The sequence below is a fragment of the Mytilus galloprovincialis genome, chromosome 2, assembly GCF_965363235.1.
Source record: "Mytilus galloprovincialis chromosome 2, xbMytGall1.hap1.1, whole genome shotgun sequence".
In the NCBI taxonomy this organism is placed as follows: Eukaryota; Metazoa; Mollusca; class Bivalvia; order Mytilida; family Mytilidae; genus Mytilus; species Mytilus galloprovincialis.
Window position 1 is genome coordinate 42,092,429 of NC_134839.1, and position 15,309 is coordinate 42,107,737.

General features: G+C 31.1%; 1 protein-coding gene across 1 annotated transcript; it reads left to right on the top strand.

The window, feature by feature from the left end:
• Positions 1 to 3,375: 3,375 nt before the first annotated feature.
• On the top strand, positions 3,376 to 15,200 carry LOC143063624 (uncharacterized). The gene is made up of 4 exons (XM_076235853.1): positions 3,376 to 3,496; positions 5,569 to 5,625; positions 9,676 to 9,769; positions 12,516 to 15,200. Exons 1-4 carry the CDS (start codon positions 3,451 to 3,453, stop codon positions 13,759 to 13,761), a joined length of 1,443 nt encoding a protein of 480 aa, XP_076091968.1. The 5' UTR covers positions 3,376 to 3,450; the 3' UTR covers positions 13,762 to 15,200.
• The last annotated feature ends 109 nt before the right edge of the window (positions 15,201 to 15,309 follow it).

Genomic DNA, 15,309 nt, shown 5'->3' on the forward strand with positions numbered 1-15,309 from the left:
GAAGATACACAGCATGTGTAGCCTTGAAAATAACATTGCAATAAAATATGGTGTATTCAATACCAGCGAAGTGACTGTTATTGCGACCCCAGTTGTACCTTTCCATAGATTCACCTGATAGTTACCTGTCCATTTAAACTTTTGGCAGTTCTATTGTCCCATCTAATAAATACAACAGGTATTGTTCTCTGTGTAGTTTATTCAATGAGACATTTAAATTTCTTCTATGAGAAATCTATCACTCATTGATTAATCTACCTGAGTAAAAATGTATCTGCTAAATAGATAGAAATAACAGGTTTACCATTATAAAAAATTGCATGTGAGTTTATAAAAATTTATATATATTCAATCTGTTGGGGTAAACACTTATGCAAACATAAATAAAAGTTGATTTCTGACAAACTTTTCAATGTTATTCCTACATTTCAAAACACATTTGACATAAAAACCCTAAAAATGATGATATTTATTTTAAGGCCTTCTTAAAAGTATCCTATAACTAAACAAAAACTAAAAAAAAAATGTCGATAGGAACAATACATATGTTTTTAAAAATGAACATTTTATGATTAAATTAGTGTTTATTTTAAACAGATTGAAAAAAAAATATATCAAAATTGAATAAGCACAAAATCACATGCATTCTTAATGGTAGACCTGTTATTTCTATCTATTTAGCAGATCAACTTTTTACTCAGGTAGATTAATCAATGAGTGATAGATTTCTCTTACAAGAAATTTAAAGGTCTGAGTGAATAAACTACACAGAGAACAATACCTTTTGTATTTGTTCAATGAGACAAAAGAACTGCCTAAAGTTTAAATGGACAGGACACTATCATGTGAATCTATGGAAAGGTACGCAATAAAAGTCTGGGTGTTCAGTATTTGCATCGTTTGCTCCCAGAATCGAAGAGCCTGATATAGAGGGGGAAATCAGCTTTCATCAGCAAGTCTTTTAGGCTTTTGGGACTACGTAAAGCCAAGATCTAGATTTTTTTTCGATTTCTTTCCCATTTTCGCCGATATGGTGTTATAAATCGTCTGCATTTTAGAATCGCACAGTTCTTGTTTTCACCTTTTAGTAGTATCATTTGTGAAAAAAAAATCCGTTCTATTCGGCTGTAGGTAATGCTCTTGGTGCTATATTTAAGATGATGACAACTCAAAGATGAAAAGTAGTGATGTTTGTCTTACGGCTTGCAATGCAGATTTGTACATATAAATCCATTCTTCACTTGAGTAACACTATCAATACCTATAATTTTCAGAATAATTAGCCATCATACAAATAAAACACCGACCAACGTTTGTAGAAAATTTAAGTGACCATTCAATAGTCTTGATCGTAATACCAATATATTAGAAACAAATGTTCAAAATATAATGATTTTTGTATTCTAAAACCTTGTGAACTAGATATAACAACCGGCGGGAGTGCAAAGTTATATATTTCAAAATTAACTAACAAAATCAGGTGCTGCTTTGTTTGAGTTGGTCCCATTTGGTGTCAACATTTTCAACTTTTGTATCCAGAATCTTTCCCGAGTAAAACTCTCCTCTCTCTGAACCACAAAGCATTAAGGTGAATGATGATGATAGTCAGTCGGTTCCTATCTGCCTTCGAGTTATCTCAAATGTCGACTTAGTGGCAGGTCTGGCTTACAGTCAAAGTCACTACGATGGCCATTCATACGTTTTTGATATGGTTGTTCCGATTTGTCAATTTTACACTGAAGAAGTGTTTGACGTATTCTTTCAATTTACATTGCAAAATATGATGAAGACGTATCAGTCGATTGACTGTTGAAAATATGGAACGTTTAAACGTTTTATGTAAATATGCTAGCTTTAAAAAAACCACTAGTCAGAAAACCGAGTTCCAACAATGAATTTGCTACAACAAATATGATACATCGAACCGAGGTACAAGTGATAACTATGCTAGAGTTGACAATATATGTGTGTTTTATAGGTACACTTTTTCAACAAATTATCGGCATTTCTATGGGAACTTACTGTGCGCCTCTCCTTGTCTGTCTCTTCTTTTACACAAGAAGATAAAAAAAAAATCCAAATAATTCAATTTCGCATTCAAATATATTTATGCTGTTTTCTAATTAACAAAGCAGACTTTTCTTATTTGGTTCCGTAATTATATACTCGAGAACAAGAAATTACAGAAACAGTAGATATGGCTTTATCCGCCTTATTTCAAGACGATTACCTCGAATTTGACACAAGCGGTAATCTCAGTACTCGAAACTTCGACAAACGAGACGTTTTAATTTTGGAATTATAAATATTTCCCCATCTTCGCAGCAATATACCAACTTCACCAGAATATGAGATATGCATTTCACTAATCATTCAATATTTTAGATCTTGTAGCTGCTACTCAGACTTTGTAAAACGTCCAAGTGTCGAAGCAAAAGTTAACGAATCGAGAATATGTCAAAGAGCGTTTCGTCCTTTCTCTTGAAAAGTTCATTGGAAGATACCAAGACAACGTTCGTATAAATAAAATAAATGCATGATGGTCTTGAAGTATAGATGCTTTGTACTAAAGTATTGACGTTGTTAATCATCTTGATCATGTTACATAGTGTTTTGTTTATTGGCTTTGTATATTTTTAACCTTTACATTTTAGTCGTTTTGTGTAGTATCAATTTGGCGTGGCTCGGTGTTTATACATCCCGCCATGTCTATGTGTCATTGCGCTATGGTAATGTTTTGTATGCACGTCTTTCATTTATGCTTATATGCTTTGTCTGAACAGTGTCTATATGCCATTTTGTTTGTCTTTGTTGATATTTTGTTTGTTTTATATTGATTGAAGTTTTAACATTAGATTAGCTGCTTTGTTTATATTTTTTACATTTTTACCGAGCTGTGATACTCTTCATTGAGAAGAGCTATTTTGTTGTTACGCTTTTTTATATGAAATTTCTTTTTTTGATAAGATATTACAAATGAAAAGAGTCCATGCATTTTCTGTCAATGAAGTATAATTTGAATCGAGAACTGTCAGATATATATAAATATGTAAAATCGATATTTGAAAGACGGTTGTGACATAATTCATGCCTATCACATACGTTGTCGTATTTTATTTGAATTTACAATATATCTTTTCAGCAAATGTTATTTAGTGCGAATTATGAACACCAGTTTCGACGTTTCATAAATTTTGTTATAATACATCCATTTTTGGATTTTTCGCAGATTATGACATTCTTTTGAATAATTACTAAAAGTGCATTTTTACTGAATCAAAAACAAGTATACTCTAAATATTAGTCATTAAATACACTTTTAAAAGAGCAGACGTGTGCTGTGTATCTATTTTTTTCATTTTGACAGGAAATATATTCATTTGTTATAAAAAATATGAAAATTGTTCTAGTCTCAAATATTTCCGTATATTCTCATTTGAAAAAATAATTATGGCGTTGTTAATGAGTTTGCTCAGGCTAATCTTAATGATCACCTGTAAGTACTTTTATGTCTTTATTCATTTTCTTGACTGGAAATCATTGATTTATACGAATTTGCACTATTTCAGAACGATGTGCATTGTTGTATCGCTGACGTAATAATACATTTATATTGCGCTGTCTGTACATGTTTCTGCCGAAGTCGAGTGTCTTGTTTTTTATTATTTTTCATTTAATAGGTCATGGGATCTTAAGATCACGAGTTGGTTGACCGTTATGGAATAACAGTTTCACAAATGATATCGGATATGTTCCTAACGTCGTAACTACAATCCCCTTACCTTTCATGGATTTGACCTACCGAATTAGACTGTTTACCGGATTTGTTATCACATAAGCAACACGACGGGTGCCACATGTGGAGCAGGATCTGCTTACCCTTCAAGAGCATCTGAGATCACCCCTAGTCTTTGGTGGGGTTCGTGTTGCTTATTCTTTGGTTTTCTATGTTGTGTCATTTGTGCTATTGTTTTTCTGTATGTCTTTTTTATTTTTATCCATGCGTTGTCAGTTTATTTTTGATTTATGAGTTTGACTGTCCCTCTGTATCTTTCGTCCTATTCTTTATTCCTAATTACAGCGTGCGAAACAGAGAAGCGGCAAATAATGCTTACCATTTTCGAGCCTTTCGTCCATCTCGGCCAGGTTTTAAATAGAAATTCTCCATACATAAGAGACATATGTTACCCCAAAACTAAGTGATCGATGCACATTGACAGAAACTTTTGAATGCATTACCTTAATGTAAAAAAAAGTATAACAAAAAAACCCGATCACTAAGGCAAACCTAAAAAGTAGAAATCAACAAAAACCTACAAAACAAAACGCTATATCAATCAACGGAACAGGGGAAAAACAACTACCATATTCCTGACTTGGTACGGACTAATTTCCAAACAAAGATGGGTTAAACATTGCTATATATCTAGCTTAACCTCTTATTTGTATGACAGTTGCATGTCAAATTCGAGGTCAATGTCTAGAAACGAGGCGTATGGAGCTGTATCTGTTAATTATGTTATCTCAAGTTCTGAAGGGATCAAATCACAACAGTGTGGATTGTTAATGGAAGGAACATCATCAATATACCTGTATGTGAAATTAAATAGTTTCAAAGAGTTTTCAGTTGAGTGACGGGGATAAGTGAGACAAATAAATAAATTGTGATAAAGTATTATAGAAGTATGACAAAAATAGAAGTATATAGTTTACGGATAAATCTCATATTCCGGAATTAAAGATAAGTATCAAACAATTGAGGTGTATTGAGGATTAATCTCAGATATCTATCCATTACCAACAATGTATCGTCTTGTCAAAAGATTTTAAAAGAAACAAAATATTTTTTACATTAAATTTCTTATTGGAGGGTGAGTTCTTAACCCCATTTTTGAAGTCGGGATGTAAAAGGGATTAGAAATATATTGTTAGAAAATGAACATTTTCCTTGGGATTCACGTCTTACTATCAGTGATTAATTGTTACAGTAATGGATCCCAAGTAGACAATATTAAAAGAAAAGAATGACGTAGGATATACAGAGAGATAACACATACCGGCCCAAACCAAACACTCAAACTTATAAGTTGCTCTCCACTTTGCGGGTACGAGTGCGGCCTTGTAGCGGCATTAGGCTGCTCTTTTTTCAAAATCTACAAGGGTGTCTTTAACGTGCAAAAGATATTGCTCTCTCTCTCTCTCTCTCTCTCTCTCTCTCTCTCTCTCTCTCTCTCTCTCTCTCTTAACTCGGGTCAGCCATTTATCGTCCCTTTCAGACGGCCTATCACTATACCCGCAAATAGTGTCAAGGGGGAGTGCTGACTACTGATCTTAACTCCTCAAGCCACCTTTAACAAATTCTTGTTTGATGTTGCCTACCCATACCTTGTAGCGTTGGGAAGGTAGAAAAAGATTATTTTTAGACCAACAAAAAAGTAAGAGCACAAAATGTTTGTGTTATTTACTGGTTAGTGTAGACTGCTAACTAGATGCGTAGTTATGCAACACCAAACTATTCTATGATTTAATTTAATGTATAGCCTCAATGCTAACGTATTCCTGTTACAGATATTTCTGACACTGATGCAACAACAACTGATGCCACACGTCATTGCGAAACAGAAAGTATGTACACAGTATTAATATAATTTATTGCATTGCATTTGTTATAAGTGAATTCGTAAAATCCCTGAAATTTCAGACCGGTTGAAATCAGATAATTCAGATTGCTCTGCTAAGATAATTATCGCTCGTGTAAGGTCAGATAAAGAGGAAAATCTGTGGAAATGGTAACAAATACTCTATATTTTTATGAAGGTTTACAATATGATGATATGGTAACAAATGGTAGGGTTGATTTATATCAATCAATAAAAACTTTTTGTTATTCGGTCAAACTATATGTAATTTATGTACGACAAAGATTATTAAAGCATTAAAAATTTTGTTGTTCTGAAAACAAAGATGTGAAAAAAATCCGTAATTTACCGTACTCCGGGTAATTATGTAAAAAGTAAAATAACAAAAATACCGCACTGCCAGGAAATTTCTAAACTGAAAGTCTTTAACGAAATGGCAAAATCAAAAGCTCAAACACATCAAACAAATGGTTACCAACTGTCATATTCCTGACTTGGTATAGGCATTTTCTTATGTAGAAAGGGTGGATTAAACCTGGTTTTATTGCTAGCTAAACCCATCACTTGTCGCAGTCAATTCCATTATATTGACAATCATGTATGAACAAAACAAACAGATATAATAGGTAAAAATCTTTAAAACAGTTACAAAGCAGTCAATATTGTGTTATAATCTTATTCACTATGAAATCAAACAAATATAAAAAAATAACGAAAAACATAAAAGCATATAGACAAAGGACATTAGCAAAAACAAAAGACAAGAACATAAAAATCCACTATAGCAAAATAACATAATCAATTCAAATTCAATTCAAATATTTATTACCATATAAACTTTTATTTTACAAAATAAGAAAACAACATAACTATAATTCACATATATAATATATATACACAATCATTCATTTACAGTAAATATTCCAGTGTCCCCTGTCCTCAGTTCTGATGACCTTTTGATGTAGGACCCCAATTTATTTACGTGTGATGGTATTTTCTTCATCAGATAAATCTTGAACAGGAAAATTAAAATCCAAATTGTTAAAAAAAGTTGTTTCTTAGTTCCCTATTTAATTTACAATCTAATATAAAATGTTTTTCGTTTTCTAATGTTTTACATATAAGGCATAATCTCTGCTCTCTAGGAATATTACAATGTCTGCCTTTTTCTATATTTAAATTATGGTCACTTATTCTTAGTTTTGTTATTAATTTTCTATAAGTAAAGTTTGATGTTCTTAAATAGTCTTCAAAACATAAATTTTGTTTAAGGTTCTTATATAAATAAAGTTTACCTTTTTCATCGATGTTTTGCATCTTATTTTGTATCAAATTTTCAAAGTAGTTTTTAGAGCTTGTTTTTAATTAAACTTTAAATGAATCATTTATTTTTCTGTATTTAGTATTTAGTTGAATTTGTGCTATATCTAAATTAAGTTCACTTAAAATAGTTTTTACATAGATAAACCAGGAGTATACTCCTTCTGTGTATAAGTTTTTACTAAGCGTGTAAGCTTCTTTCAAAGGAGGATTTAACTTGCAGCTTTCAAATCTCTTTAAATATAATAAAGTTTGTGTTTTAATATTAAATTCTATAGGGAGTCTCCCCAATTCAGCTCTCGTTGCAAGATTAGATGCATTCTTTCTAGTTCCTAGTAAAAGTTTACAAAATTTCAAGTGTAATTTTTCAATTGGACTTTTTTCTGCAAAACTTAAAATATCTACTTCTTTTCCAGAATTTAAAGCTCTGTTTTTCTGCTCTAAAAACAGATATATATGTGTTTAAATACGTTACTTCAGAGTTATATATCATTATTGGTTTTATGAGGGAATCAAAGAGGTGGCATGCCACTTTGACTGGTAAATTATTCAAAGACTTTGTGTAAGCTTTCAACCCCAATAAAGCTTGTTGGGCTTTTTTGACAAGTTCTTTAGTACTATCAGACATCTTGCCACTGCATTTAATTAATAAGCCTAAAAATGAGTATTCTGATATACTTATCAATGCTACTGTTTTTTAAATTTAAATTTTTTTTTCTAGTTTAGAGCATGTCCTATTAAATATCATAGATTTTGTCTTTTTAATATTCAATTCTATTTGCCATTCATCACAGTATAAAGGTAAATTATTGAGACTATTCTGTAGCCCTGTTTTAGTTTCTGAAAAAATTAACAAGTCATCTGCAAAAAGCAGGCAACTGAGTTTTGAGTCTATAATTTTAGAGGATAACACAAGTCATTTTCAAAGACCTCTGTGATGTCATTAATGAATATATCAAATAACGTAGGACTCAGTGGATCACCTTGTTTAACCCCTCTTGTAATAATAAACATATCAGTTACCATGTTTTTGTATTTAATAGAAAACCCAGTGTCATCATATTGATGTTTTATAATGTTAAAAAGTTTCTTTCCAACCCCCATATTATAAAGTTTGTACAAAAGAGCATCTCTCCATACAGAGTCAAATGCCTTTCTTAAATCTACAAAACAAGCATCAAATTTCTTTTTGTTTTTATGTAAATACTTATTAATTAGAGATTTTAATATAAAAATGCTATCTGCAGTTCTGTGTTTCTCTCTAAAACAAAATTGGCTGTTACTTAATTGTTCATCTATAATTTTAGTAAGCCTATGGATTTAGAGTTGCATTAAATATGTTTGCAAGACAATTAATCATAGAGACTCCTCTGTAGTTTTTGGGATCATTTTTATCTCAAGATTTATGTAATGGGACTAAAAATGAGTTTCTCCATGTTTTAGGGTATTTCCCTGTTTATAAGATAAGATTAAATAATTTTACATATTTTTTAATCATAAATGAGTTAGAATATTTTATAACTTCATTTATAATTCTATCAGGACCAGCAACTTTCCCTAATTTTAGTCCATTTATAACTTTTTTGTATTTCTGAGAAACTGAATGGTTTATCTGTTTCTAAATTTTCTATAATATTATTTTCTTTATTCTTAAGTTTATTGTCTATGTCCCTTTGGAAGGTAGTATTAATTTTAGTTGGATTTCCTTGATCTATAAAGTGTTTGATCAGTTTGTCTTCTTCTTTTAATATTTCAGGGATATCCTGCGTTTCATCTGTTCTCTTTTTTATAAATGATTTTAGAATGTTCCAATATTCTTTTGCACTTTTACCACTATTATCCGACAGTGAAGCAAATATTTTTTCTTTATATTCAATTTTCTTTAGCTTTACCATCTTTTTAAGATTTTTACATAGAAAAAAATATTTTTTGTTTTAAATGATTATTATTAGGGTTCTGTTTTATTTTATTACCAATGGAATTAATCTCTTTTTTGTTTCATAAATTACATTATCTGACCAAGCTTGTCTTTTTTTCTTTTTCTGTTTTTGTCCATAATGACCGGATGTATAAACACCTACCCACATCAAATAAGTATTACCAAAATTGACTAAACAGAAAAAGTAATAGTTTACGAAGACACATACAATAATTCTATGACACGTTATTAAGATAATAAACAACGTCAGTACCTAGAATCTATACTTTAAGATGACCGTGTTGTATTTGTGAAGTTGATACGGAATATTTATCAACAAGGTCTGTGTATCTTCCGATAATTTCATTTTGTAAAAGGACATGACGTTCTTTGATATACCCCTGGTTTATACACGTTTTAAGTGAAAGGCATTGTATCGACGCCGACCATTGAATAACTGAATCTCGTTTCATGGTTTTAATGTCTGTTATTGGATGCACTAGAAGCATTTTGTCGTATTTCGTCGCATATCATTCCCACATCATAGACTAAATTTTGGGGGAAAAAAATTATCAGACAAATTTAGTTCACCATCTTACATCAGATGACACATACATAAGAAGAGATATGAATTAAAGCTTTTAATCGTGAAAAAACCTTGAACGCCTGTTATATACAAATTACTGACGGTTTAATTATTATAGTATACAAATATATTAGTGTAATATTTCTTACAACTCTCCAAGTTCACGCTACGTCAACTGTTTTATAAATATAAATATCCTTTTTCTTTTGTAGATTCCAAGTTAATGTTTTTTTCAGCAGGATTTATGACAGCATCCTTAGTATTTTCCATTGGTTGCTTTGTTTCAAAACGCAGCACCCAACCAAGGTATTATACGATATAATTTATTCAAATATTTATTAAAGGAATCTACATATTAAAATAAATAAACTTGGAAAATTATTAATTTACCTCCACACAAAATAATATTCTAATTTCTTACACACATTTTTAACTACTTTGATAACATAGTTTTCTCTTTTTCTAAGCCATAAAAAAATCATTCTAATTTGGAACATACGTTTTTAATTTATACTAGAACACACCCGTGATATCGCGGGTCCGTCACCAAATTAAAGTATATAATTATGCGCAAGCCTTATTTTAGTATGAGTATTGTCATCTGATAAAGTCATGTCGATTATAAGATACACAGTTTTCTCTGCTTTCAAATCTTTCTGTTTGAACCCGTCGAACTGGAACTTATCAATTATTGGTAATATTAATTATTTGGAAAACAAAAGGTCCTGGAATGGAGTATTTTTTAATCAACAGAATTGTCCTATATTAGTTATAAATAAAGTTGAAATCTTTGATTCGCTGTTTTACGTCAGGTGTGATTATGACCCGTGTATATAGCATATTAATCCTGAATACACCGTTTGTTGGTGCGCCTGTCAGATGCGGAACGTACAGATAAGGTAATAGGTAACAGGTGAATATACTATTGGTATCGGTATCGGACTCGATCCGGATTTTCTTAATTATTGGCAATATTAATTACGTGGAAAACAAAAGGGCCTGGAGTGGTGTAATTTTTAATCTACACCTTTGTACTATATTAGTTATATATAAAGTTGAATTCTTTGATTCGTCGTTTTTACGTGATGACGGCTGACAAATTGGACCTCGTAATTTTAGTATTATAGATATTACTATGAATTATTTGATTCTGAATTTCTTCAAGAAAAACAATTTAATTTGTTTCAAGTAGGAAGATTAAAGCTATACAAAAGATTCACAAATTTGATAAATATCATTTTTGTTTTATTCTTGACTTGTATGTCAATGAAGTCAAAGAACTTCTGCCTTACCAAACAAAAACAAAAAAGAATGGCCCCAGCTTTATATATTCAAAGATGTGAAACGGGACAGAGTCGCCGACTTCGTTTTCCTTATAGATGCAACCTCTTGGTTAAAAACGAATAATAACACCCATGTTATCTTCATACTTATATGTATCTTAACATCACATAAAAAATAAATTCATTACAGCAGAAATAATCTTGACGGGTGAAATAATTACACGGCAAAACAATTTATACAATATTAAAAAACATAAATCATATCTATTTATAAACCAATTAAGGTACATTTTCCATCACATAGTCTATAGCTCTGGGCAAATATCTTTTACGGTGTAATTTTGAGACATTATTAAGCAGGATAAATTGAGTTAAAATATTTTACCTTGTTTTTTTTTTAAATCAAAGCTGGTTTCCAAAGAAATAGTTCAGAGAAAAGATAGGCAACCCCATTAGACATATGCCAATGTTATATGTTCAGACCTCATTTTGTCATTTATCCAAACCGTTGGTTGGATAACACAGATCAAAATAAAGCTAGCCAAAGTCTTTGATTAAGTATAAGTATTTGTGGTGAGATTTTTGCTTACAAAAATAAAATTATGTGTTAATAAAAAAGGAAAATACATCATAATTTTTCATTCAACATAATTGAAATGTTCACAAAATGTCTTATCCCTTGATGTATCAAACAATATATTCTGCGTAAAATGTCCAGGTTATCTTTTTTTCTTCAGATTTGTACTGTATCTTTCCTAAGTAAGGAATGTGATTTTCAGTGGTTGTCGTTTGTGGTTCTTGAGTGTTTCTCGTTTTTTTTTTATGTAGTTTAGACCGTTGGTTTTCCTGTTTATATGGATTTACACTAGTAATTTTGAGACCTTTTAGAGCTTGATGTTCGGTGTGAGCCAAGGCTCTGTGTTATAGACCGTACTTTGACCTATAATGGTTTACCTCTACAAATTGGGACTTGGATGCGGAGATGTCTCATTGGCACTCATTAAACATTTTCTTTATCTATTTCAGAAAAAAAAATGTTTTTTTTTTATTTCTGTTCTAAGTTAAGACGCCATAGAATACCTCTCGTCATAAATCATCCATGATTACATAAGAAAATTAGGTATGAGTGCCAATGAGAACAATCTCCATCAAAGTCACAACGTATAAAAATTAACACATATAGGTCAAATTTGTTTCACTGGCACTCATACCACATCTATATCTAAATACAAAGCAATGAATTCGGAACGGAGCATTGGCTAAATTGCCAATTATGCGTCTTGTTAATTTCACAATTTGGACAAATTTAGCGTTTAACTGTCATTTTTATATACAAAAAATCAGACTTCGTGGGTGTCTTTACATCTTTATTTATATATTACTGTATTTGGTTTACTTTATTATAATATTCCTCCATTAAGACATCTTTATCCTCGTAGCATTGCTTGTCAAGAGCTACACGACCGGTTTCACTTGTTGATCAGGTGACACATCAAATAACATCTTATCTAATGGATTTATTAAAGCGCATTCTTTGATTTTTTAAAGTAGTATTTTGTCTTTCATCGTCTAACTTTTGGACATGGTGCTGTCTATTTTTCCCCCGACACAAAAGTTTTTACTATCCTCATGGCATTTTCTTTCCCTGTTTTAATACTTCTTCATTTTTTTTTTTTTTAGAGTTTTGTGTAATAAAATCTCATCTAAAATAATAATAAGGAAATTCAAATTGATTAAACATGTGTCTTATTTGTTTATTTATTATTCAGCAAAAAGAACAATAATGATACTACGAGCACTGACCAAGGGGAACATATGTTTGCAACAGCACCAGATAATGTATACGTTAACGAAGGATCTTGTGAGTCCGATCGTAAAAGTTATGGTTACTGCAATATTGAAAAGAACACTGAAAACTGTTCTCAGTCTTCGAAATCTAAAAAGATAATTCCTCAACGACAATCGTATGATATGGTTCATCACAATCGAGCAAAATCGCATTTGGGGAATGATGAAGATGATTCAAATCCGTATAACCATGTGACAGTCGATATGGAGGATACCGAATACGATAACGCGTGTTTTCTAAAGTCAAGGGCTGAAGTCATGGACCCAACATATTCTCATTTGTCAGAAGCAAACTTGCATATTGAAAGCCCTAATGCTACGAAACAAAAAAGTGACGAAGTAAACAACCAAACAAAGAGTTCCAATGCTGAAACAAATTCAAAAGATCAACAGCAAAACACGCCAGAAAGGCAAAAGCCAAGGATACCAGAAACGGAAAAAAGATACCAAAGGAAACCAGAGATACCACAGAAGCCTGAAATCAAAACTGATGACAGTAAAAAACAAAAACTAAAGGTCTTAGTGAATGGCGAAGAGCAGATACAAGAACATAAGATATGCTTAAATGCTGAAATGGAGAAAAGCTCAAGTATGACAAATTATGAAACCGACAATGATAAACTTAAAATAAAAGAGGGAAACAGGCTTAACAGAAAGAAGTTTGGATACTCTTTCGTCCAGAAAAAGAAAGAAATTCCAAATAAAGATTCAGCAGAAACACCGAATGGATCCGATGCATTTGAAGTTTCATGTGACGACGATGAAAAATCCTTCAAAATCAGGAGTAAAAATAAAGAACATAACACTGCAGAGAAATCAACTGAAGCAAAGAATGGGAAATCATCACTTGAGGTTTTGTTCGACCAAAGTAATGGTTCTTTCCTCTTTATTTCAAATTTTGAAGGAAGCGAAGAAAGGAGCAACAAACACGTTTCTCCTGAAACCAATAGTGGGAAATTAGAAATCCCAAATGGTAGGAATGAATCGTCAAGTAATAATGATAGTGATTCAGAAACCGAATTACTCCCACCAGGAATGGCCATCAATATTTTGTATGAGGATGTGCCAATTGCCAAAGGAAATGTAAGGATCAATGCTGTTGAGGAGTCTTTGGATCAGGAACTTGAATCGTCTCATGAACAATCTGAGGATAATTACTCTATTTGAACAATTAGCTTATTTGAACAGTATACACTATGGACTCATTAAAATTCGTGGGATGCTTATTTTAGTTGATTTCGTGATTACAGGTGAACCACGAATCTAAATGTTCAATAAAGAACAAATTTTATAAAGGTCTGTATGCACTTCCCATTAGTACTACGAAATCAAATATCAACGAAAATACAAAGTTTCCTCAATCCTTGAAAGTTGGTACCCTCACACAGTAGTGAATCCACAGTAGATTAAAAATCCTTGTTCTGCATCGACCTTGAATGACTTAATTTCGTTATTTTGATATTCAAGGATATGCACGTTACGGGTACTTCCTAAATAAATGCCAGAAAATTTATATGCATTTTATAAAATGCTTATTTTTTTAACAAAATGCTTCAATTATTACATAGACAGGAACGTGAGCCATTGTTTTTTTTTTTTGTGTTTTATTTTGATTATCTGAAAAACCTCCAAGCTTTGTGATACATAGATACATAAATAATTTACGATACAAGTATTACAACTAAATCTGTCAATAGCAGTCTCAAGCTAAAAAGCCACTTTTAGTATTGCACAACATAAAACAGTTTATTAAAAAATAATTAATAGTTATACTGCATTTATTAGTATTGTTGTGAAGGATTTATAAAATTACATCTTTATCAATAGGGAATTAAATCTTGTGACTTGTTGGGAGAAAGCAATGCACGTTAAGAATTCTTTCATGCATCGGTAGGCGAGATGTTAAAAAACTCATTTTTCGTAGCATATCATATATACCGTCATTTCTTCTTGACGGTATATATGATATGCTACAAAAAATGAGCTTTTTAAAATACTGATTTTTTTATCCAGTAAAGTAAATCTATTGCATAACGTGTCTAATGATTTTTTTTTTTTTATTATTTGTCCTCTTTTGGACCTAAAATGGACAGAAAAATAAACAAACAGTCAAACAATCAATGAAGTTCATATTTTAATTTGATCATTTTGAATAAACAAAGCGTTTCCCACCAATGAAATTGTTGGATTTGATGTGTATTAATTATGAAAAATGAATGTAATTCTTTTCCCATACTTACGCTCATACTTAATAATGAAGAAAGGGAATTATATTCTCTATATACACATACATACCACACTTTTATTTTGATATATAGATTTTCTATTTTGTTCAAAAAATTTTGATTATCATAAAAGGACACTCTGAAATACAGAATGGGTACATATTGCCGTAGTTTCACCGTATTTATTAATCATAGACATTAATTCGTTCACTGTTGGTATTTGAAGAAATGAACATAATTATTCTGACCCTTTTATTATCTCAATAATAATGTTATTCTAACTATTACAGAGAACGATATTTACAGTTGATAACTATATTAGCTCTAATGAATGTTATAAATATGAAATAATGTTCATAATAAACTCATCATAAATACCAGGATTGAAATTTTATATTTACGCCAAACGCGCGGTTCGTCTACAAAAGACTCATCAGTGACGGTCGAATAACAAAAATGTTAAAAAGGCCAAATAAGTACGAAGTTAAAG

Coding starts and splice junctions, on each gene's coding strand:
- LOC143063624 (XM_076235853.1), top strand. CDS start 3,451: ATGGCGTTGTTAATGAGTTTGCTCAGGCTAATCTTAATGATCACCT. Junction 3,497..5,568: donor GCTAATCTTAATGATCACCT/GTAAGTACTTTT, acceptor TTCCTGTTACAG/ATATTTCTGACACTGATGCA. Junction 5,626..9,675: donor ACGTCATTGCGAAACAGAAA/GTATGTACACAG, acceptor TTTCTTTTGTAG/ATTCCAAGTTAATGTTTTTT.